This window comes from Poecilia formosa, unplaced genomic scaffold (assembly GCF_000485575.1).
Source record: "Poecilia formosa unplaced genomic scaffold, Poecilia_formosa-5.1.2 Scaffold502, whole genome shotgun sequence".
NCBI classification, from domain to species: domain Eukaryota; kingdom Metazoa; phylum Chordata; class Actinopteri; order Cyprinodontiformes; family Poeciliidae; genus Poecilia; species Poecilia formosa.
The window spans coordinates 185,450-209,861 of record NW_006800441.1 but is presented as its reverse complement, the minus strand read 5'-3'; the positions used below and the strand labels follow the sequence as shown (position 1 = coordinate 209,861).

General features: G+C 40.0%; 1 protein-coding gene across 1 annotated transcript in view; it reads right to left on the bottom strand.

Moving 5' to 3' along the window:
* The window catches only part of LOC103156807 (forkhead box protein P1-B-like), a gene marked incomplete at its 3' end in the record, with an annotated part of 180,190 nt that overhangs the window by 135,420 nt on the left and 20,358 nt on the right, over nt 1-24,412 (bottom strand). The window contains exon 3 of the mRNA XM_016664651.1: nt 8,517-8,686. Within this exon, the coding sequence (XP_016520137.1) occupies nt 8,517-8,675 (159 nt within the window). The remainder of the gene's footprint in view (nt 1-8,516; nt 8,687-24,412) is intronic.

Genomic DNA, 24,412 nt, shown 5'->3' with positions numbered 1-24,412 from the left:
AGTGGCGTGGGGGTGGTAACACAACCAATATAATTACATTACTAAATCAGAATACCACAAAGTCTTTATTATTTACTATTAATTCTGGCATTACTAGCACCGTAAAAGATAAATACCCTCACAAAAGAACATGCCTTTTCATTTTCTTAAGGAAGTAGAGCTCATTAAATGAGATAAACAAGAACTGAAAGTGAGAAAACTCCTTCCTAAAGGTGAAAATATCTCACAGACTTCAAAAGAAAATAAAAACAGAAGTATAGGAAATAGCGCCCCCTTCACTTCCGGATTGCAATGGCCCCATTTCCAAATAAGGTAAGAGACTGACAGTGGTCCGTCCCCGCCCCTTTCTGTTTGCTGCAGCGAGGTGTACTTGCTTCCAACAGGAAGTCACCTGTTTTTCTGCTGGTTTTCTTCCTTTTACTGTTTGAATCATAAAGATATAAACCTGTGTTTAATGACAAAGTACATGAAAGTAAATCCTTCTGTCAATACTAGTTGATGGCTGAACCTTGTGGGCGTGGTTCAATGGCGAATTCTAATCCCTCGGCGTCTGCATATGGTTGGCTCTAAATCACACATGCATCATCCAATTTGCACCAAACTCTAAAGACACCATTGGCAATAAATTGGAATTTGATGCCTCTGTGCCACCTAGATTATTCCAACAGCTATATCTCCCTCAACTGTCATCAACTGTTTTGCACCAGATTTTCTGTTCATCATTGGGGAGTACTGCTGAACACCTTGATGTGCATCGCCTTGTGGACTATTACAAAAACTGTATGAGAGTGTTGATGACGGCGAGTGGGTGGCGTTGATGGATGTTAATTGCTGCTTGAAGCTTTCATTTTTTTTGTCCTTGAAAGAAATCAGAATCATCTACACTTTGGTATTACCAGAGATCATAAACCGGCTACTACTCTCTAACTGATTCATCTCTAGTGGGGTAGTATCCTTTAATCTTGATACAGAAACTTTTTGTACAACAAGTTGTATCTTTTATGTTGAGAAACGTAGTTATTTATTCAGAGAGGACACCTGGCAGATTTTCCAGCTGTGGTAGGAAATGTTTGAGTGTGAGCATGTGTCCATTTTGATTATGGCAGAGTAACGCAATTCTTGAGATGCCCCTCCTGCCGCCCACATCAGCAGGGTGTGTAAACAGGATGTCAACCTAAGCAACACAAAATTTTAAACTAGGGGCTTCGGCACACATACAGCCTGTGCTCCGTCTCTTCCCAGCTGGAAAGACAGACTCAACAAAACGGATGAGTTCATAGGCAGGGCTCCACAAGACAAAGCAGAGGTGTTGGTGGTTTACCTCCTGGAAACTCACTAACAAAAACGGAGAGAGAGAAAAAGATCACAACGAAACATAAAGACTCCCATATTTAAAGATGAATGTATGTCGCGATGTAGAAGAAAGTAAACTGCCATATTTTCACTGACAGAAAAGTTTTTCCCCCCACTTCCTTTAATAATGATCCCCCCACCCCAAACATGGCGACGCATCACTGTTCAATTTTCACCTCCATCTGTGTGATTATTAATCAGATCACACATCAATTGCCAGAACCAGCACAAAAATCCAGCCTGTAATAAAACTGTCATGTGCTGTGGTATAAAGACAGATGTTGCCAGTTGTGTGATAACATAATTAAACTGTTCTGTGAGGGATTCCATAAAATTATTCAAATTGGACTAGCACTATCATTTTACCAATAAGCAATTTAGGGCAATATGCAGTGTCATAACACTGATGTTATCCTCTCTCCCAGATTTTTCCAATAAGCCAGAGCATCGGCTTGGAAATCCTGTGGAAATATGAACGTGGTGCATGACGATACCTGAGCATTGGTGGAGGAGTTATGAAAAAAAGACATTGGAGGATTCTTTTGGTGGGATCTGTTGCTAGAAGGTACACAAACCTACAATAAATGTTACCTACAAACTGAATATAATATGTTCAATTTGGTTTTTCATTTACCTGCGTCTGGATCAGAAAAACCATATGAAGGCCTTGCTAGCTGCTATGCATTCAATCTGACTATTAGCCTACAAAAGGAGACTTTGTGTCAAAGACTAGCAACAACTGTATTTGAGTGGTTGATCTCCAAACATCTCTTGGATACTTCAAAATGCTCGCTGCATATCTGTGAGTTTCTGTCAGGAAGGATTCGACGATAAATCACCTTATAAGATGAAACATGGAGAGGTTTCAGGAAAATGTTGGGGAAATTCCTCTGAATCCCCCTTTTGTTTGTGCTTACAAATGGAGTAAATATTTGACAGGAAAAGTTGTGTTTTTAAAGAATTTGTTATTACAGTAATATATTAAGTCTGAGCAATCTATAAATAGTTTTATTTTATGTATTTCTAACTCTAAAGTAGCCCTAATACCAATAAAAAGTGCTTTGCTTGTGTTTCGCAAGTAAGTAAAGGCTTTATCAATATCTAGTCAGGTTAAAAAGAGCATCTCTTCAAAGAAGAGTTATTCAGTTCAGGATTTTAGTCTGAGTATTTTAGATCTAAAATTAGAGTTGATCATATCCGATCCAGACACGGTAGATATTGCTAAATCTGGCAAGTTGATTTATACTTGGGTATCCCATTTTATTAATTCCCAATCGGAAATAACACAAATTCACTCTGACATAATATTGTTGTTCTCGCCCGGAACGTTAGCTGGAGATAAGCACCAGCACCTCCTGACCCCACAAGGGACAAGGGTGTACAGAAAATGGATGGATGGATAATATTGTTGTGTTATATATATATATATATATTAATATAATATATATATTGTTATATCCTTACTTGTCAGTGTTCTCTCTACTGTTCTATTCTGTAATCTCTAAAGAATAGAGCTGTTGGTGAATTTAAAAAAAAACAGCATTTCCACCTTGTGAAGCCTCCGCAGGGGACGGTCTGTTGCATTATGCAAACGGGAAATATGGGCCCACTCAGCTCTTTGTGCAGCCACAGTAATGTGTGTCACTCTGTCCTCTCTTTACACGCAACAGGACCAACACCTCGACCAGAACAAGAGAAGAAAAAAAATGCCCACAACTGAATGGTTTACTGTCAAAACAGAACAAAACTGAGTGAATAACCCAACAAAAAGGAAATTATATTTTCTTGTTTGCATTTTCAGAATCACACAGTAAACTTTGGATCATCAAAACATGAAAAAAGAAACCTCCAAAATACAGGATGTTAAAGTTTAATGCTTTGTCCGCAGAAATCGGGTGTGATGTAACAATGAGCGTGAATAAACAGGTGTGACAAAACTGAGCATAAATCACAGGAAACATTGGGAGGAATATCCTGAGAGCTGCAGCTTCAGAGTCGACTAAAACGGCCAGATATCGTTACTGTCATCACCTTGAGTGTCGCAACATGTTTATCTGACAGCTGCAGCTTCACAACACAACTTCCCGTTACAAAATCATTTAAATCACAAAACAGGCTATTGCAAAAGCGCCATGTGTTCAGACAATTGGGGTTTTGGCATTTTATTCCTCCCCTTTCAGTATCTTCACTTCCTCATGTGAATAACGTTAAAACCACAACTTCTGCGGCGCAAACAACTACTGAGAGAAAATAAACACTCAGATTCTGTGGCAGGCGAACGTTACGAGAGGATAAGGGAGAGAGAAAAAACTGTGGTCAACTCACATCTGAAAACTGTTTGCAGACACTTTGTGTGATATTAAAAATAATAACAAGATGTATGAAAATATTTATAAGCACACTTAAATCTCAAAGCATTACAACACAACCGATGGCACGCCAAGTTCCTTTTACAGTGAGATTGGCGTAATTTCAACAGCAGTAAAAGAAAAAAACATAAAAACAGGGACCCCCCCCCACACACCACCCTTACTCTTGATTCTTAACAAGTAGTATTTGACTTACTAATAAAGATGCTTATATCGAGCTTATGGTCCACTTCCCCCAAATCTGACTAGTCCAACAAGATGAATTCCCCTGTCAGAATCAAGATGATCAAACAGATTACAATTATTTCATCCCCCATCTTTATTAATGAGGACTGTCTTTCATAGTTATGTTCTCTAATAAGAATAAATGATATGCCACCACCAGGTTTGTTCCCATTTACTCAAGGGATTCTCAGACATTTCCACTTTGAATCGAAGGAACGTTTGAGATTGATTTCAAACGCTTGGATGTTTTTGAGGAGAACAAAGACACACAAAAAAGGAAGCAAAAAACCTCTTTTGTGTTGGTTAAAGCTGTACGAGAGAAAAGCCACAAATTAAACTTAAAAGAAAAGACAGTGAGTTGCCAAGGAAGTGGAAAGTTATCAAGCGATTATGAAAGGATCGTAACTCCCCAAGGACAATTAATATGGTTCGTTGTGCAGGAATGAGAACCCTGTTCAGATGGATACACTGACTGTCGGCAGCAAAAGAAGCCAAACAAAGTATTGTGACAGGAGCTGAGAGAGACATCTCATCTTTTGTCTCCATCAATTTCATTTACCACCTCTGTACAGATTGACATGCTTCCCTTTATTTCAAATCCAGGCCAAAGAAATGAACAATTAGATCTGTTCTAGATGTGCAAAATGGAAGGATTGTGAGCACAAATCAGAGAGCAGAAAATGTGACCCCTAGCAACAGAGGCATGCAATAGAGTACTTGCCCTTTTTCCTGCTGACAAACAGTGCTCTTCTGAAATCATCTTCTTTTTAATTGTAAAACAGTGTTAGTGGGTGGACCAAGGTAGCATTTCTGGATTTAAAAACCTACACATTTTGTTATTTTTGCCCAATAAAATGGCAAATTTATGTACTGTTATGTTGCTATACTTTGCTCAGTAGTTGCCAATTTGACTGTTAAAGAACCCAACCTGTAGAGTGTTGAACATTATTAAACATTTACATCAGAACTCTATATAGATATAACATGCTTAAGATGTGTCTAATAAATCTCACACTTCAAAGGCAGCGAGTGGTTTGATCGGTCAAAATATTGTGCTTTTATTGCTAGAGTTGGTCCCAATTTAAATAAGGGAGAAAGATAAAGTCCATGTATTAAAGTTATAAATTGTGACACCAGAAATATCAGAATCAACCAAATGCATCCAAACAGACCATTGCAAAGCAGATACTACTTAGCAACTTTAGCAGCTAACTGTTGGTGCTAGTGAGTTTTACTGTCCTCACAATACTAACAAGTCACATGTATATTGTATTTACTGCCAACCAACAATTTAAAAATCCCAAAAGGTTAATGAAAAGACATCGTAGTGAGAACTAAAAGGCAAATAAAAAACTAATAACTTTCTTGCTTCAAAATAAGAGTTGCAAACATAGATAGCTTAGAAGAACTCACTGTGGGATCATAAAAACACATTTTCTGTCAGGTCCTGACAAACAAATCTTGAGAGAGATTGTCACATATTGACTAAAATGTATTAACTTCCAACTAAAAAGATGCTTTTTTTAGTTATTTTAAATGCTGTCAAGGCACCAATATTTGCACTGCTAAACAATTAGCAGCATTGTAGCCGAAACGGCTTTACTCTAATACTGTTTCCATCTCATCTTAGTGTCGAGTACGCATCCATAGGTCTGTCACGATAACAAATTTTGCTGAGCGATTGTCTCAAAAATTATTGCGATAAATGATAATATTGTGTGAAGACCTTTTTACACTGATTTAATGGAAATGACATAATAATGCAAGCACATCCTGCCAAAAATAAATGCACTTTATTTTCAAAAGAATACTAAAAGCTGGAACTGGTAAACAAAATAAACAAAATCAAAAACAAAAATAAAATGGATTCCCAGTCTCCATTAACAAACAACTTACTTGAATAAAAACTAAACAACATAAAGCCAAAGTGGAAATAAAAACTACATTCAACTAAACGAGTGCAGATTATGAAGTCTGTATACTACATTGCCCTTCAATAATCAATAGATTTAGATGGAGAAGACAGGTATATCCAACTACCTAATGCAACAGTTCATCCCTCCCTTAAGCCCAGTTCACGCTACACAATTTTTTGCCCCGATTTTTCACTACGACTGATCGGTCCAGCTGGTAGATCGTCGTAGCCGCTCCGATCTTAATCAGGGGTTTTCCCCAACTGGGAACGTTAACGTTCATGATAACACTGTTGAATGTGACAGGCAACCAATCAGAAACCGCGGATTCCCCTCCTTGCTTTCTGAAGGGAAAGCAAGGAGGGGAATCCCAAACAGCTGACGCAGCACAACCTAAAGTCCAGAGGAGTCAGAGATGATACATGGAAACAACATTAATGTTTATTCAACATTTTGTGCAAAGAATATCCACAGAAATGACATGGAGAACAATTAGAGTGTAATTGCTACCACAGTTGATAAACCCGGTAACTTTTCAGCTGTTCTTCGTTAACGTGACATAAATAGGTTATAATGATTTTCATTCGGTCAGGACTTTACTCTGACTCTAGCCACATGCATCACAGGTAGATTCTAGTAAAGCATTGATTAATGCCTGGTTTTAAAATTGATTAACTGGACTTGTAGCCATTATTTTGTGCCCATGTGGCTGGACACCACACAGCACGATCGAACCCGATCAAACCGTTATACCGAGGATTTCTGTCGGCTAATGTGTGGTCTCAGGTTTTGAAAATGGGCCGACAACTCGTGTAGTGTGCGCTGTGCTTTACACTAAGGGAAGGTCAGTGCAGAGCACCGGAGTTGAGCCTTTTTTCATTCAGTGTCATCAATAGAAAGAAAAAATGCAGGAAGAGACGATAAAGCTGATAAATTAAAATGAGGTTGATAATTTTAATTTATCATGCGATTAATTGATTTATTGTTTATCGCGACAGGCCTACGCATCCACGCCACTTTCCAATCCCCTTCTTTCTCCCTCCGCCTTCCTGCCTCACATTTATCAAATTTGTAACCCCATTGTCTTTATGGAGCATATTAGAGAGAGCCCCTGGCAAAGAATGAAGGAAAAGTCAACAGGAATTAGATTTCAGTGCAACTGTTTACTCAACTGTGGCCTGCAGTTATTGAAATTTTATCCATGGTTTTGTGTGACTACTGCGGTAATGCATTCAGTATGGCTGTGCTTTTCTCACTGACGACTGGAGCTGGAGAAAAAAGGATATGCGGGAGGTGAGATCAAGGATTAGGATCTAAGAGAGGATGGGAGGAGATCAGGAGGATCCCAAGGAGCCGGACACACACTGACCCATCCTTGCTACAAAAAGCTTCACCTGCTCCAAGACGGACAATGTGACTAACAGGAAAATGTTTTTCTTGAGATTGAGTGATTGTATATTAGAAAATGATCTGACAGCTGCTAGGATGCAGATCCAAACAAGTCAATGAATGATTCCCATATAAAAGTACAAGGGAAAAAGAGTAATAGAACACATTGTGGTCTTCATAAAGGCTGACCCACACTCTACTGAATGTTTCACTAAAGGTGCTTTTCCACTAGTCCACTGTAAACTATGGTGGACTAGTTTACAGCGGTGTCTGATTCTCTTCTAAAGGCCGTGGGAATGTTTTGGCATCATTAACACTTTGAAATCCAAGATTTAAAATCTACCTTTCTTAGCTTCTTTATTTTTTTACGATTCTGTTGAACATGGAATATTTTTACACAAGAAATAGATGCAGCCCTAACCAGGGGCCAATAATCATTCAGGGTGCTGTATCTATCATCATCATCATCATTATCATCATCATCAAAATACCAAAATTGCTCTCCTGGAACTTGATAAATGATAACACTGAGTCACTGCTTTGCTCCACTACCATCCCCCCTCCTCCATGTTCTGTGCTGCAGGATTGTTACACACACTGATGGATGTGCTGTGACAACAGACAACAGCAGAGAGCCTGGGCATCATCACCAAACAGTTCCTGACAACAACCCATGTTGTGAATATATCGGAGACCAAGATAGCAGAAGACACACTGATCTTTTCAGGGCTGTTTCCTTAAACACACTGTCGTGTGCCACATATAACGTTGACACCAACAGAAAGAGCTTGTCTATGTGTCTTAAGTCTGCCATTTGAGCTTCAGCTTCAACGACACCATGGGTCTCCACATGGCGTCTGAGAGTGTGAGGCTTGTTTACAACGAGCCAGAGGAAAAAGGCTGTCATCCTATTGGATGTGATCATTTCATAACTGTCTACAGAATCCTGTAGCACCTACAAGCTTAAAATATGTCTGAACATGATGATAAATATTTGATAAAGATGCAGATGCTCCGAGCAAGGATAAACACACTGGCAACCAAACAATCACACAGAAAAGAGCACTTCCCCTTCCTAAAATATTCAAAACGGGCCTCAATATACATAAATAATAATAATAATGTGTTTACGTGCCGGATGTACTGGGAGGTGGGATTAATTATTAAGTGGCACTTTAAGCAGTAGGTTGGGCCTGCTGTTGACGTGGCTTAATAAAGTGAAGACAGGTGTGAAAACAGAAGGGATGGGGCGGTGCACAGGGTGTACCTGGTGCTGCTGGAGATGCAGGAGGTCTGCAGCCGTCACGTCCACCAAAGGTGTGGCACTTTTAGGTGTTCCCTCCCGGAGTACACTGTCCATGTTTGCACCTCCATTCTGATTGGCTGGTCCATTGCTCACCGTTTCAGTGGTGGAGTCTTGCATCATGACTTAAAAACCTGCGAGGAAAGAAGACAGTCATTACAACGGGAAGTCATGAAGCAAAATCCGAAATAACACAGAGCGGTTATCGCTATGGAGATAAAACATTAAGCTTTCAAAGAAATATTTTCAGTTTTACTGAGTGACCAGAGTTTGTCTCTAGGTCCTTCACCAATTGCTCCAAACTGGTGCAGGCAGAGACACTTTCCCTTGCCTACAAAAAAGACTAATTAATCCGTTAGACAAATTGAAGGCTCACATTTTCTTTGTTTTTATGTTTTAAATATATGCAATAAACTAACTTGTGTTAAACCTATGGGATACTCGTTCTTATTTTCATTCATCCCACAGTTTTACCTTTTTAATTTCACCTAGAGGACCAGAGCAGGCTAATTTTTAATTTTGATTGGCCCTGACTGGCCAGGGGGAAACTCAAAAATTCAATATTTGTCTTATATCTGATAGCAACACACTGATAACAGCATTTTTAAAGGGGCAATATTATGTTTTAATATTGGCCCTTGTGCTATAAAATGTGACACAAGGGGCAATGCAAACTTCAAATGTTATAAAAATGTTATATACCAAATATGACTTAAACCAATTTTGACTGATATTTAATGTCTAGAAATTGGGCCTCTGAATCTTTGGCTTTTTCTGAAACTCTGCCTTCAGAAAGTCATCAAAACAGCGCTCCTCTATTAAAACTTTAACAATGTTTTTACCAGCATTGCTCTGATAAGTAGCTTCTGTAATAAACCCAGCAGGTGTGCAATTCCACCAAGTGTTTGCTAATTGCTGCTGGTTAGTCTGAAGGAGCTGAGTGGGGGAGTGTAGCTCACAGAGCTTCCACCTCTGTAGTTCATGTTCATTAAACAGCAGCTCTCAGGAGGAGCTTCATCTCAAAGTCGGAGCAAGACCCACCCAGGAGCATAATTTGGAGATCAGATCGCCCTGCGTTGATACCACAGTGAAGTTAACTTCAAGCTAACTTTAAGTTAGCTTGAAGTTAAGGGAGCTAATGCCTTACTCCGGCGTTAGCTCCACTCCCCCTCCAATGCTCAGAGGTTTACTTAGGCTCTAAGTAAGTGAACCTCCGATTGCTTGAGGAGGGAGCGGTAGACAACAGCTTTCCGAAATTAGCGTTCATAAATCGGATCAACCTTGAGCTAAACGCCGTTTACACTGTGGAGCTCCAACATCCAACTTGAAGCTGACTTCACTGTGGTATCAACGCAGGGCGATCTGACCTCCAAATTATGTCCCGCCTCTTCGGTGACAACCCTCACACATACAAAAAAATTATTCTCTCACACAGACAAATACAAGTCTCATCCCCATTCATTCGTTCATTCATTCATTCATTCATTCAGCCTAGTGTTAGTTCACACACATACATTTTTGACCTATCATTCAGAATAGTATGTCTGTATGCTTTGTGTGTATGTGTGATATTTTATTAGTGTACATGTGCAATCTTAGTATTTTGTGTGTGAGAGAGAAAATTGTATATGTGTGTGGCATTTTAATAGTATATATGTGCAATTTTAATATTTTGTGAGTGTGTATGAGTCTTTAGTAGTGTGTGAGAGACAAATCATAGTTTTTGTCCTAAAAGGTCCCTCATAGTTTCCTGGCCAGTCACTAATGTTTAAAAAGCCTGACCCACAGATTTCAGTTTTGGCTGATACCATTCTTTTGTCTGAAAAGTTGCTAAGTTGACTATTGTTAACTGCACATGTGCAGACGTGACCTGTCAGTCGGCCCCATCTCATAGCAGAGCAAAAGAGGACAGTGGTGTCATGAAGCGGCTTTGTGATGATGAAGACTGACGCTGTCAGACCCAGGATGAAGTGGAGAAATGTGTTTAATGTTGTCCACAACGTGCACAAAGCCAGGAACCACAGGTGAGCAACGAGACACAAACAGGGTCTCAGGTCGGCACACAATGGTAGCATCAAGACAACTATGACAACAACAAGGAACCAGGGGGAACGGAGGAGACGGGTAAGTCTAAATACACAGGGGAAATAATCAAGGCAACAAGATTAACTAATAAATTAACTAATAATCACACACAAAACCCACATCCACACAAGTGGCTGATTTTCAGACCTTTGCAGAGGTAGAGAAGGTCAGTTTCTCATGCACAGAGCCTTTCCAAAAAATTAGAAATTCTTGGAAAAGTTAAGTCCCATAATTCCGTTCAAAAAGTTAAACTTTTACAAGTTATAGATTCAGGGACCATAGTTTAAACGATTTCAAATATTTGTTTGTTTATTGTTAAATAATTTGGGCTTACAGATCATAAAACCTACAAAAGCAGGAATTCACAAAATTAGAATACTGTGAAGAAATCAGCCCAAATTTTAGAGGGCATGAATGTTGTAAATTGAGTGTGACACACTAATCATCTACTAAGCTCAAAGCAAGGAGGCTGGCTGTTCACATAGTGCTGTGTCCAAGTATATCAATGGAAAGTCTAGTGGAAGGACAAAATGTGGCAGGAGAAGATGCACCAGCAGAAAAGATGACGGTGGACTTCAATGGATTATAAAACAGGGAAGACTCAAGAATCTGGCAGAGATCCAGAAAGGGTGGAATGAGGCGGGAGTCCCAGCTTCAAAACCCACCACAATCAGACGCTACACTATTACGTTCCCCAGGTCAAGCTGCTTCTGAACGTGAGCCAATGTAGGAAGCTCAAGTTCTCAACTGTGCCAAGGAGAAGAAGGGCAAGGCCATTGGTCAAGGGTTTGGAGGAGGACGGGTGAGAAACTGAACCCAAACTGCTTGAGGTCCATTGTGAAACATCCGCAGTCAGTCATGGTTTGGGGTGCATTGTCCGCTGCAGGTGTTGGTAAACTCTGCTTTCTTAAATCCAAGATCACTGCAACAGTCTACCAGAATGTTTTAGAGGACTTCATGATTTCATCTACCAGCAGGACCAGACCCCTGCCCATGCCACCAGAAGCACCAAAGCCTGGTTTGGTTGAAATGGCATTCACACACTTTCACATTGCCTCTAAAAGGTAAATTAAATGGCTGTTTTTCTTTGCAAATCCTGTTCACAGTGAGACTGACACATTCAAGTGGGACTCAGGTTTTGTTTGTGTTCTTCATAATAGAGTTCTTGCAGGGCTGAGGGGCTCTAGCTCACATCGCAGAGGAACCCAACCTGAATTGAGGGAGAGCAGAGGAGCCCAAGAAAACATTGCAGCTCCGAAAACTAAACACTTTCTATGGAAATGGATATATTTACTTGCATGGCTCCCAGAAGGACCGCGGTAGAATGGCTTTTTAATGGGAAACAGGGCCACTGTGTGAGGCCTGCCAAAGGATCTCCTTGAGAAACATCCAATCTGAAGCCACGTGAAAAACATGCCGAGTCCAGGAGGGGTGCTCAATTAACAGCAAAAAAGTTGGAATATTAAGTAACCCTTGCTGAGTAGGAAGAAATGTTGTCTTCCATAATTTAATCCAACTCCAGAGGATCACACATAAACACAAGCCGTGTAGTTTTAAGCGTAAATGAATGCAATATGTAGAAAATGTGCCAGGAGTTATGAGTGTTAAGAGAACGTAGAGATATTTGTTACATCCTGTGATGTCTTTTAGATACATAGAAAAGCCAGACAGACACGCCTCCCTGTTCATTGCCTGGGGAAAGTGCCAGTGACACCAGCGTATGTATTTCTGCGCCTGTGTTCCTAAAATCAGCGGGATGATTTACAGTTATTGTGTGCTGGTTGCAGACCTTTTAAGCTGCAGCTCATCTAGCCTCCCCAATTTCAGGACAGTTAATGAAGCTGATCAGGCAGAAGCAAATTAACGTGGCTGATTAATTATTTATATGAAGCAGAATAAATGCCCTTAAAATACTGGACCTCATCATGTGAGAGTGTGAAAATGGAGCTAAACACAAATTTCTGAGTTTCGAAACACTTGGGTACAGATCTGATCAGATCAAGTCTGAACAAGATGAAGGCCTCCACTCTTCTAGACACCACAGGGACCCACACTCAGACTGACAGACAGGAAATTGAGGTTGACAACTTGTCACACCAGAATATTTACAGAGCATATGTGAGACAAGAGATCTGGATGTAAAACTAACAAAAGAAATAAACCTGATAAAGAGGTGTTTACATCCTTGTTCAGTTTCCCAGCTCTGAACCATGTTATGGATAAAATGATTCTGTGTCCTTCCTCTGTCTCTTTTATCTGCTTACATGCACACTGCTGCACACTTACATACCCATAACATAAAACTGGCGACAGTCACATAAACAAAAACTGATTAAGCAGGCCAACACCCCTTGGAGAGGGTGCAGAATGAGGAGAATAACAGCAGAATTCATGCTACAATCTTTGCTTCATTTGGTGTCACCATGGTGTGCTAAGTGGAGCCCAGTGCAGGACGGTGAGTGTCACTCTGTATCTATTCCATTTGTATAACTTGTAACATTTATTATTTTCGGCATTAAAAGCCTGTTTTATACTTAACAAAATCTCATTATTTCTCAAGGTAATTACACTGAGGGGTTCTGGTTGGGTCCTGAAACTGGTAAACGGACGTGGGTGCTGCACAGAAGGGGAAATGGCTGAACTACAACAACCATTTCTAGTGGTTTTACACAAAAAAAAGCTGTCTCCAAATAAAAACTCATAGCTAAAGAGCATAGTGGTTTACATCTCCGTTACATTAGACGCACCCCTTGCAAGAAGCAGAACCAAATGAGTCATCTGACACTATGGCCTCTGCCGGTTCAGTTGTGTGTCATGACACCCCTGCGCTTCTGGGGCCTGTCTGTGCAGCTCAGACCCATCCCACAGGTCCCGATTTCTGGGATGGTCTTCGTTCACCCACCCACCCAATCTCACCCTCCTCCTTCCCACCCCAGACAGATGTTGACCTAATTCACCCCTCTAGTCTGGCACAGCCTCGCTTCGAAATGAGATTTAAAAAAAAACAAACAAAAAACAAAGGGAGCAGCTGGAATACAGTCGGCCACCGACTCCATCTACAAGCCCTTTCACGACCAATTAGAAAAACACATGCATCCTGGCAAAATAAAATCCATTTGAAATAGACCATGTACCTGCACTTACTTTTTCAAATAAATGCAAAAAGAGAGAAAAAAGATAGGGCCTCCCTTTTTTTCTTCTGAAGCTACATAAAAGAGCCAAAAGCAATGGCTATTATATGTACATGCACTGTCGTTTTGTGCAGGGAGTTTTTCATAATTGTAACGGAAAGGTGTAAATGCACGGCATCTCCAAAAGTAATCAAGAGAATGAGCCGCGGGGCTATTTTAATGTATGCAAAAACTAGTGACCCACAATGAAGGAGAGAACGACTCCAATGAATGCAAAGTAATGCATGCGAGCTTGGAAGCAGCACTGATGAGGGGACGACTAAAATTAACACCCAATTAATTTTTGAATTGACAAACAAATGAAACCCATAAATCTACTTTCTCATTAATTTCACCACAGAATAATTCAAAGCTGCAATATTACAAATGAAAAAAAAATTTGGAGAAAAAAAAAGAAAATGAAAATGGAAAAAGGGCATTATCCATCATAAATATCAAGCAGATAGGAAAGAGCCTTATTAGAGAGCTGTGCTGATAATGGTGTTAATCTGTGAAGCACTGAGGCGAAGGGGTGGGGGGGGCATCCTGAGCTGAGGGGCAGTTTGACCATGTGACGTTTGTTTTTCTGCCTATTTATTTTCACTTCATTTCAGTGGATATTCTTATATTTGATGACTCAAAAGGCTCTAAATGTTCTCATCTGATCTGTTTTAACAACATGCTTACATTAAGCTATAATTATGGGTCAAGCGGTCTGTGTAAAAGGGGGTGCAGTTGCTGGGGTGACAAAACATACTTTGCACACAAACATTTGAAAACAACACAATGCACAAAGGGAGACATTTATTATTATTAATGGTGAATGTCTGTTTTTTTGTTGTTGTTTTTTTGGGGGTGGAGAAAATATATAGCCTTTGCCAGAGTTATTGGCACACTGGTAAGGATATGTAAATAGTTAAAAAAAATAACTAGTGGCAATAATGTAGTGGTGTAATCTCAAACTGAACCTTTGTTAAATCTGTAGTCAATGGGAGGAAAAGAAAATCCCCCATATTAATAAATATTAGTTTCAAGCAAACTTGGCAGTGGAACTTTTATTGGTATATTGGAATCTCTTCAAAATAAATGTAACAGAAGCATTTTTTTTATTCATACCGTACTTTTTAAAATTATCAAACTATTTAAGGGTTTGAGAACCCTTTCTCTCTGTATTTATATAACACAAACACCTGTTTTTCTCTAGCATGTTTTCAAAGCCATTTCATACCACAGTAAGGATGCCAAGTCCCTCCTCAGCCCATCACCCAGCTTTCATGACACCCAACCCTAAAGTTTCTCCCTAAAGATCTAGTCTATGTTGTGGTCTGTCAATCATCAAGATCATTGAGGCACTCTTTATCTTACCACTTCAATTAACTGTGTTTGTAACAGTAAACCCTACCAGAAGCCAAATCTCCCAGACAGAAGGATCATAGGGGAACTGAACCTCTAAACCACATTAAGGCAGTGATTCAAGAAAGTCTGTAGGTCTTGAGCCACGGTTCTGAACAAGAAAAATGAAGGTTACTTTCTCCAGGTCAGGGATCAGTCTCTGTCTCAAGTGGAGGTCCAGGATGCAATGGAAGAGACTGGGGTGTTATGTACAGTGTACAACAGTACTACAGTATGTCATGGTGAAATTTGCTGGTCTTTCTATAGTCATCCTGTATTATGGGATATGAATCGACGGTAAATTGAAAGAATGACATCTCTAATAAAACGGACTAAAACAGGCTTGGTCATCCAGTGGAAGCATAGAGTCAGAGAGTTAAGTCAAGTTTATCTGTATAGCCCAGTTCAGCAACAAAGCACTTCAGAGAGCTTTACAACATGAAAATATCGGTCATCAAGAATGAAACAAGCAATAAACGTTATATCATCAAGCAAATGCATATCAAATATGTTGATCAATATTTCACTTACTACTAATCAAGGGCAACTCTAACCATGTGGGGTGTCACGAATTGTGGATTGCTTGAGGTGAGGTAAAGAGGCAGTGAACCCAGGTTATGGTGAAAATGGTGGTTTTAATGGTGACAACCAAGAGTACAGAAATCCAGGCAGCACAGTAGAAGGATGAGGCTAGGAACTCACACACTGGTAGCACTGGAGGAACTCAGCAGAGACATGATACGACTGCAAAGACAAATGACATAAGACAAGGATCTGACAGGGTGCAGGGGACACAGTTGAAGTTAAATACACAGGGATATAATGAGGGGAAACAAGGGACAGCTGAAAACAATCTAAACACAGAGACTCAATTAACTGAAACAATACACACACAATCCAAATCCTCACATGGGATCTTAGGAATGCAGTGTTTCAGATGTTTTGAAGTTTTCTGAAAGTTTGTTCCAAATTTGCGGTGCATAGAATAATGCTTCTCAATGTTTGGTTCTGCAGTGCAAAGCAGAACCAGAAGACCTGGATGGTCTGGAAGGTTGATACAGTGACAGTAGATCTTTATTATATTTTAGTGCTTTATCAACTAGTTATAAGTGGTAATTTATTTTAAAGTCTATTCTCTGAGGTCTGACTTTAGAACTTGAGTGATGTGCTCTATCTTCCTGGTTTTAGTGAGAATGTGAGCATTCTGGATCAGCTGCAGCTGTCTAGTCATTTTTTTAGGCAGACCTGTTAAGACACTGTTGTTGCAGTAATCAATGTGACTAAAGATAAACACATGGATGAGTTTCTCTAGAACTCGCAGCAACAAGCAAAATGAGGTGAGGTGTTTCAAGCTCATCCATGCTGATCAGGATTCTTCCAAGATGCCTCCATCTGGAGGTGGTCAATGCACATCCCACTGGGAAATAAACCCAAAAGCAGATCCATAGCCAGCTTTTGGAAGTGAATATGGCTGTGGGACATTGGAACTCCAAGCGATTCCAAAAGGCCAGACAGAGTCATTGGGGAGAAATGTGTGAGTTTATTCACTTTTGGAATAACAAATACTTTAACCGGAACAACATGCTTTCATCAGCAACACTCTGAGTGGCTTTGGTGTGAATCAAAGGGTGATTCTAGCAAAGGACCTGTGATGCTAAAGGCTACAGGAATCTTGTGTATGGTCTTCTAAACTATTTGAAATACCAAGATTTTACAGGAAATACTGGTATCCTCTACCAACAAGCTAAAAATGATTCTCCTTTTTGTGTTTCAGGAAGATAATTAACCAAAACAGAAAAAACAATAAAATCAACTTTCTTTCAATACTACATCTTGTGAAATGGTATTGAATGGACTAAGATCTGTTTTATTAGCAACAAAGGTTTTACAACATATTCACAGGGATAGTACTAATAACCTATGCCATTTCTAACTTGAAAAATAAAAACAAAAAAGTGGAAGTCGTGTTTCTAGGCAAGAGATTGTAGAAACAGAAAAACTGGCTGTGCTGCTGATTACTAGATGCCTCTCTGCTCTTTGGGGGGAACTGGCTGCAAAATGGAACAAGCGTTTGGAACAAACACTGAAGAACAAAAACGAGGGCAAGAGTTTCTGTTTGTTTACTGCTTGTTTTCTCTTGCTCTGCCTCAAATTGGGGGGAGTACAGTACAAACAAGAGTCACATGTGTCTCCCACCTGAGCAGACAGGTTGAAGGTTAAGAACAGCCGGCGGCCAGAGCTCATCAGTCAACCCCTCACTGGAAATCTAATGCTGGTCTCCCTGTCATCATGCTCACTTGGAATTCGACAACTCAAACAAGTCAGTGGTTGAATCAAGGTAAGGTCGGCCCGTGCAGCTGTGCTTTGACCCTTCTCCGTGTTCTGGTTTTCTGTAATGCTCATGACGGTTGAGCCTCAGCAGCCACCTGCTTCTACTTACCAAGTTCTCACACAGCTTGTTTACACAAGCTCACAACAAAAGCACAACATTTCTTGGGTCGGAGATAAAGACACAAAAGAGGAAACAATGGGGAGAGGTTCACTTTAGAGATGTTTAGGTTCGGCTTGGTTGCTAGACTAGACAAGACATTGGCGTGTACCAAAGGTGCAACAACATAATTCTTCTCAAGGTTTTTCAAGACGCTTATCTGTTACCGTATTTTGGCTCCTGAATCCGGAGAGGGAAGAAGAAAGAAAGAAAAACAGAAGCTGCATGTCTTAAAAGGAAAAATGATATCACAGCCCTCATTAGTGACAACAAACTGCTTTTAGGAGGAATCTTTAAAGTTTTATGCGAAACAACAAACACATGATTTGGGGGGAAAAAAACAGGAAGCTGTTCCAACATTTTTTTTTTTTTTTTTTGGAAATCATCTCCAAAAGGGTTGTTTTGTAGAGTTAGAACCACCCTGAGGTTAACATTGTGGAGCTGATTGTGGACCACCTTACCATTCCTCTATTGGCATTTTCACACCACATCTGTTTGGTTACCTTATCATTCCACTAAGGTTGCCATTTTTAGGTAGACAGGGATATAATCAGGCATCATCAAAACTCGACCACAGGATGAAATGTTTCATCCTGGCATTAGCATAACAATGCTAATATCAGTGGGTTGTTAATGACTAGTTCACACTACAGAACTAGTTTGTTCATTTAAGATAGCAGTAGACTTTTAGCTATGGTCACGACGTCAACAAAGACTTGCTGTATTTATGCAGTGCTGTGGTGGCGCAGGGGTAAAGGGCAACCCATATATGGAGGCCTTAGTCCTCGACATAGCCCTCCCTGGTTTGAGTCCCAACATGATGACCCTTGCCCCATGTCTTCCCCCTCTCTCATTACTCACCTCCCTGTCTGACCTCTCTAAAATTGACTGACTGCACCCCCAAGAGCGGAGATAAGGAAGACCATACAGTAGTGTCAACATGGTTTTTACTGTGGTTTTTAATGCATATGATGGTATATTTGTACTTTAGGGTTAGAGTAAATAAGCAGTTCTAAGTGTTTTTAGAAGTAATCTGGAGTGGCTTTCAGCTATTCAATCCTTAATTCCATATAACTCCACTGGATATGCATTTTTTAAGCCAGATTTTGTTGTTTGTAAATAAAAATGATAAAGAACATTACAAGGATGTTTCTTAATCCATAAATATAGATTTTAACCCAAAAATAACAATTGTTTTATATGTTTATTTCTTAAACCTATTGGTTGTTATTAAAAACATTAGAGATTAGTTATTTTTACCCATTTTTTGTTTAAAAGCTTAACTCAGTGTTCTGTCTCAAAATTTAGCCAATCCTGGAAAAGTCCTTGTTTGAACCAGAAATGGATTAGCAAAATACCCCAAAACTGAGTCATTTTTAAACTCAATAGCTTTGAGTGTTGTGACAGATAGAATAATCTCCAAACTCCTAGGAGACTAAAGTAACCCATTCCTCTCTTTCACACTCTGCAGGTATCGTCACTATGAGAGAATTTACATGACCACACAAAGCAAAGCAAAGCAAAAAAACAAATAAACAAACAACAAAAGAAAAAAACAAGAGGAACTCAAGTTTTGAGTTGTTCCCAGACCCCGGACGCTGTGTTAGCAGACCATTCACAGTGGCAAACACAGCAGCTGTTTGTTTAATAAGTGACCGCTGCCATGGCTACAGTAAACAAAAGGAGCTGTCGTTCATGTTTATGAACAAACATGTCTTTGCAGGAGCCGTTTAATATTAACCAGGTGGAATGATCAGCCCATTTCCTAGGTGACACTCAGGGCAAGAACAGAGTAAACAAATTCCAGGAGGGTGTGGGGGCAGGGAATCAAGGTTGATGCAAATACAGCTTTGACTAGAATAAACAACAAGGCAAATGTCACTATAAACAAAAAGTCCTTTTTCTGACAGACACACTATACTGCTGCATTGCAGCTGCTCAGCAGGACCCCCGTCAACGGGCAGACTGGTCGGCACGGTGGTCTCCAACAGAAACGCGTCGCTGTCAAGCGAAGCAGCTGTGCGTCTTGTTTTCCTCCACCCGACAAACAGTGGAGCCTCACAACAGCACAGAGAGGAACTCGTAAAAACATGTTAAACATTTACCTCCTTCAATTATTCAGTAACTGGGTTTGTGGAAGAAGCTAAGGATGTCTCCAGGCTCGGAGAAACGGCAACACAAATGTCATGTTCCTGGTTTAAAAACAAAACTGAAATTGATGAAACTGATTTTTTTAATTACCAGATGTTGGGAGATCAAACAAAAAATGTTGCTGTCAAAAATCAATGTACATGTCAACTTGACTATGAATTTTTCATTGAAACAACAACTTGCCATCTGCAGATGTGACTTGCCTACCTCAAATCCATCGTAGTTTTTTCTTCCTTTTAAATCTAATCCCCTCATCTAATCCAGACTCCAAAACACAGCAAGCATGCACAAAACACATATTTATATCGCATCAGGATGACTGCAGTGTGAAATCTAGACCCGAACCTATTACTTAACACTCTGACATAGTTGACTATGATGCTTTATGTGAATAACAAACTATTATCACGCTACAGGCTTTGATAAATTAGCAAGGAAAGTGGAAGGAAGGTCTCCAGGAGAGAATCTGAGTAGCTGCATAATTTCGGAAAATATACAAACCCCCATTTGCCTCCTCTCCGTAGCTGTGGCTCGGTGTGAAGGCCTGCTGTGCGCAGACAATGACAGAATGTGCCAAAGTAAGGCAGGCCATGGTATTTTTAGTACAAGCGGGGCCCGATGGAGACTGAGTAAATAGAGAAGTCTAATGAGTTTAAATCTGGTTGTGCATGAATGGAATAGTAATTCTGGGATGTGCAGCCTCTTTTAGGAGTGGTTCGCCACACATTTCCTCTGTGACTGTCCTTCATCTGACTTTGATAGTCTTGCTCACATGTGGCTCATTGGCCATTAACACTGCAGTGAGAGGACAGATACTGGGAGACAAGAAGGAGCGGGGGGCTTTTTTCCTGACCACAGGCTCAACCCCGTTGCATTGCTTTGCTCAGGCTCATCTTACCAATTAGATCGGTCACACATGTACACCTGAAGAAACACACAGTACCGCATCCTATGTATCCTATGGGAGTGGTTAAAGCACCTACAGATGATCCACTAATTAAACTGTGCTGTATCTGTTTAATAGTTTTCTTAAAAAGAGAATGTAAACATGGTGGAGGAAACAGATCATGCTAAGATCAATTAACTTACCTAATAAATGTTGCTATTCTTTACAACAGAGGACTATAATGTTAAATTTACATCTTTTTGGTTGGAATCATTTTTCAGGTAAAAAACATTTGCAGATTTGTTGAGTCATTGGGACAGATGTGTGGTAAACTACACCTCTCTACACAAAATGAAGTCCTCAACTCTGCGACATACATTGACTATGTTTCTTTCCCAGCTGTAGTAACAGGAATCAGTTGAATGGTCTTTACCACAGTAATTAGAAATGGTGTCAGGCTGACAACAACCCTCTTCAGTGAGGAAGCTGTTACAAAAATAAGAATTAAAAAACAGTCTGTTATTAGGAATGTGTTTTTGAAAAAGAAGCTAGAGAAATGAGGAAAGGGGAGTTAACGTAGGTTGTATTTTTAAGCAGGAGGTGGAAGGTCAGCAGGTAAAACGAAGGTCAAATGTTCCAAAAAGTTGCCCTGTTTAATCGTTTTGATAATCTGTGGTTCATTCAAGCTGTGAGAAAGTGGAAGAAAGCAAGACTCAAAGCTGACAACAGGAACCCTGAACTGAATCAAACTTCTTTGTGTGGGAATGTTGGGTTAAAGTAGAAGTCTGCATTTTTAAGTAAGCATAGACAGAGACAGGTATTTACAACTACTAAGGTTAACATAGATAATAAATAACCTCCCATGAAAAAAGAGGAAGAAATAATGATCTGAGAAGGTTGTGAATAATAGTTCCTAAAGTGAAAATGTGTAATGCAACACAAAGATTTAGAAAAAAAGCATAACATTCAAATTGGTACATTTGGTGAAAGAGTGGCAATAAGAAACTAATTGTTGACAAAGAGCCAAAAGACGTCCAGTTTTCCGTTTGCCACAAGCCCTACTGCATACAGAAAACACGTAGAACAAGAAACTCTGCTGGGATGAGACAAATCTGACTGATGGTGATATAGGAAAATCCATTAATCTATTAATAATGAGAAGAAGAAGCTTAATAAAAATGTTTAAAAAGAATAAGGATGTATTTTCTGTCATGATTACATGATCCCAGACGACAAAAAAAATCCAAGAACAACAAGCTAACGTCATCACCATCCAGTTGCACCCCTTTGAGTGTGTAGTGTGTCCGAATTCTCAACAGGCAGACTTCCCACCGCCCCTTTTGGGTCCTAGTTCTGCATTTCTGCTAAGTCCTCATCCAGGCAAGTACAAAGTATGCTAGTCACAGTTCATAGCTGCCTGTGATGTTTTCAGGCATTTTTTATGCCTTTCAAAAAATTTGAATATACTCATCATCTTTATTGCCAGGTCGTTAAATTCCGATGCTTACAGAGCGCTACAGCATTCAATGAGAGAATCCTGAAAGTCAACTAATGACGAGAAGGGGGTATCCGATGCGTCAACGTGTGATGCAGGGGGAACCTGACCAAGTGTCCAAATATGACGACTAGGGAGTGAGAATGTGTTGCATAGACACATGCACTAACCCTTCCTATCGGGGTCATTCAAGCCTGAAAAGCCTCTTATGATCCCATAGAGAGAGGAGCAAAGGGGTTATAAAGGAATGGAAGTTTGTGATTTCCATTACACAGTTAAAGTGAAGATAAAAGGCAGGGGGACTACATTCCAAATACCTTACATGAATTTCAGCAGTTTAATAGTATCAGGTTTTAACAACTCCTATTTTGGGGGGTTGGGGGGAGTGGGTTAAATACAGCCCGTGTCAGAATGATGCGTCCCACTCATAAAGCAGCACAATGACGACGTACAGAGGCACTAATACAAGGACATAGTTCATCATGACATTTTCTGCAATTCCCAACTGATTAGGGTCATTATGTTGGAGGCCTGATTTATGTTGTCATTTCCTCTCACCAATCTTGCATCAATGAATCTTAATGAATTGGTAAATAAGGGTGAAGATTATACCATGTGACACTGCAACATTTCTCACTCTCAACGGCCCGGGATTTATGTAACCAATTAGAGACCAACAGAGAAAATTGGCTGGCAGCAAAAATAATATTCTTTATGACAGGAGCATTCCCTAGTGAACGGATTGTCGGCGTTAAAAGAACCATAAAGCATCCTCCTCTGGTGAGCCACCTTCAAAAAGCTTAAAAGCCAAAGTTCACACCTTCCTGCCTTGCAGTCTCTAACATTCAGCGCGGCCCACCTCAAGTGTTTGATCAGCGTAAATACGGTCGGTACGACAAACATGTTTACCTTCTCACTGCAAAACATCAGACAATCGGGACGCCGCTGAGTGCTGCTTCTCTAATGAAGACACAGGAGCCTTTATCAAGGCCAGCCATGCCAGAAACATGCTCCTTTTATACGCACATCAAAAAAAAAGGTGGACAAAGAGGCCAATTTATTTGTGCTAAACATACAATAAGGAAATGTTTTTAATTAGAATTTTTTTAAAGAATATAAATATTTAATAAAAAGAAGTAGAGAAAAACCCTTCATCTTTTTTTCAAAGTGGGGATATCAAAACACAACCACCTCTTTGAGAGATATCTGATCAACACATGAACAAAGATATATACAATCTGATTAGGAGCTCTTTAACAATTCCCCAGTACATCATTATTACAAGCGTGATAGTTTTTATTTCTTACAGGCACATTAAGGAGTCCTGAAGATGATTATGGAGAATGGAGAAGAAAAAAAACTGTTTATGTGCATCACTATGAAGCACAAAAAAGCTTGCCTGCTTATTAACAGTAACTTCTTAAAAGAGCACTTAGAGTTATAATGAGAGCCTTTATGTATTACATATTGTGACGGCGTGATTTAGTGCGAGGAAGCGGCTCTCCACATCAAACAAGCCGGCTTGCTATTAGGCGCAGGGAGCTGAGGGACGCCGTGTGAAAAGGAGTGGAAAATTAAAGCTGAAGCAACGCAGGAAAGGGCTTAATTTACTGGCATGTACAGTATGCAAATGAGATTACTCTCAGCTTAACTGCATCATTTATGTCCATAATAACAGCATCATCATTACAGGGCTCAAATTAAATTACACCATAATTAGCATATCAAAGTGATTGGTTAAAGTTTAAAACAAATATGCAATTTTGTTAATGAATTTCCACGGAGAGTCAGGAGTGAAAACATCCAAAACAAACATGTGTGTTTTCAGAGATGGGGTTGGTGTGGTGGTGGGGCAGAGGGATGGGGGGTAATCAAAAATCCGCACATCAGTCTCGGGCCGCACGCGCTGTGCACTGCGTAGGATGAAGGGGGTGGGGGGGTGATCCACCTGGAGAGCTCCACGCATTCAGGATATATTTTCTCCAAACTCCAGGAGATCAAAGATCCAATTTCCCACAGTTGCCACTTCAGGAGCTCATCAATAAAATACTAATCACTTCACGGCTGATTCTGACACCAGAGCCTCAGTAAAAGGCTTGGAGAGACTTCCAAAAATCACAAAGAAACACCGCCTCTCTGACTGCTGTTTAATGTGCACACTCTTCTGGATATATATATATATATATATATATA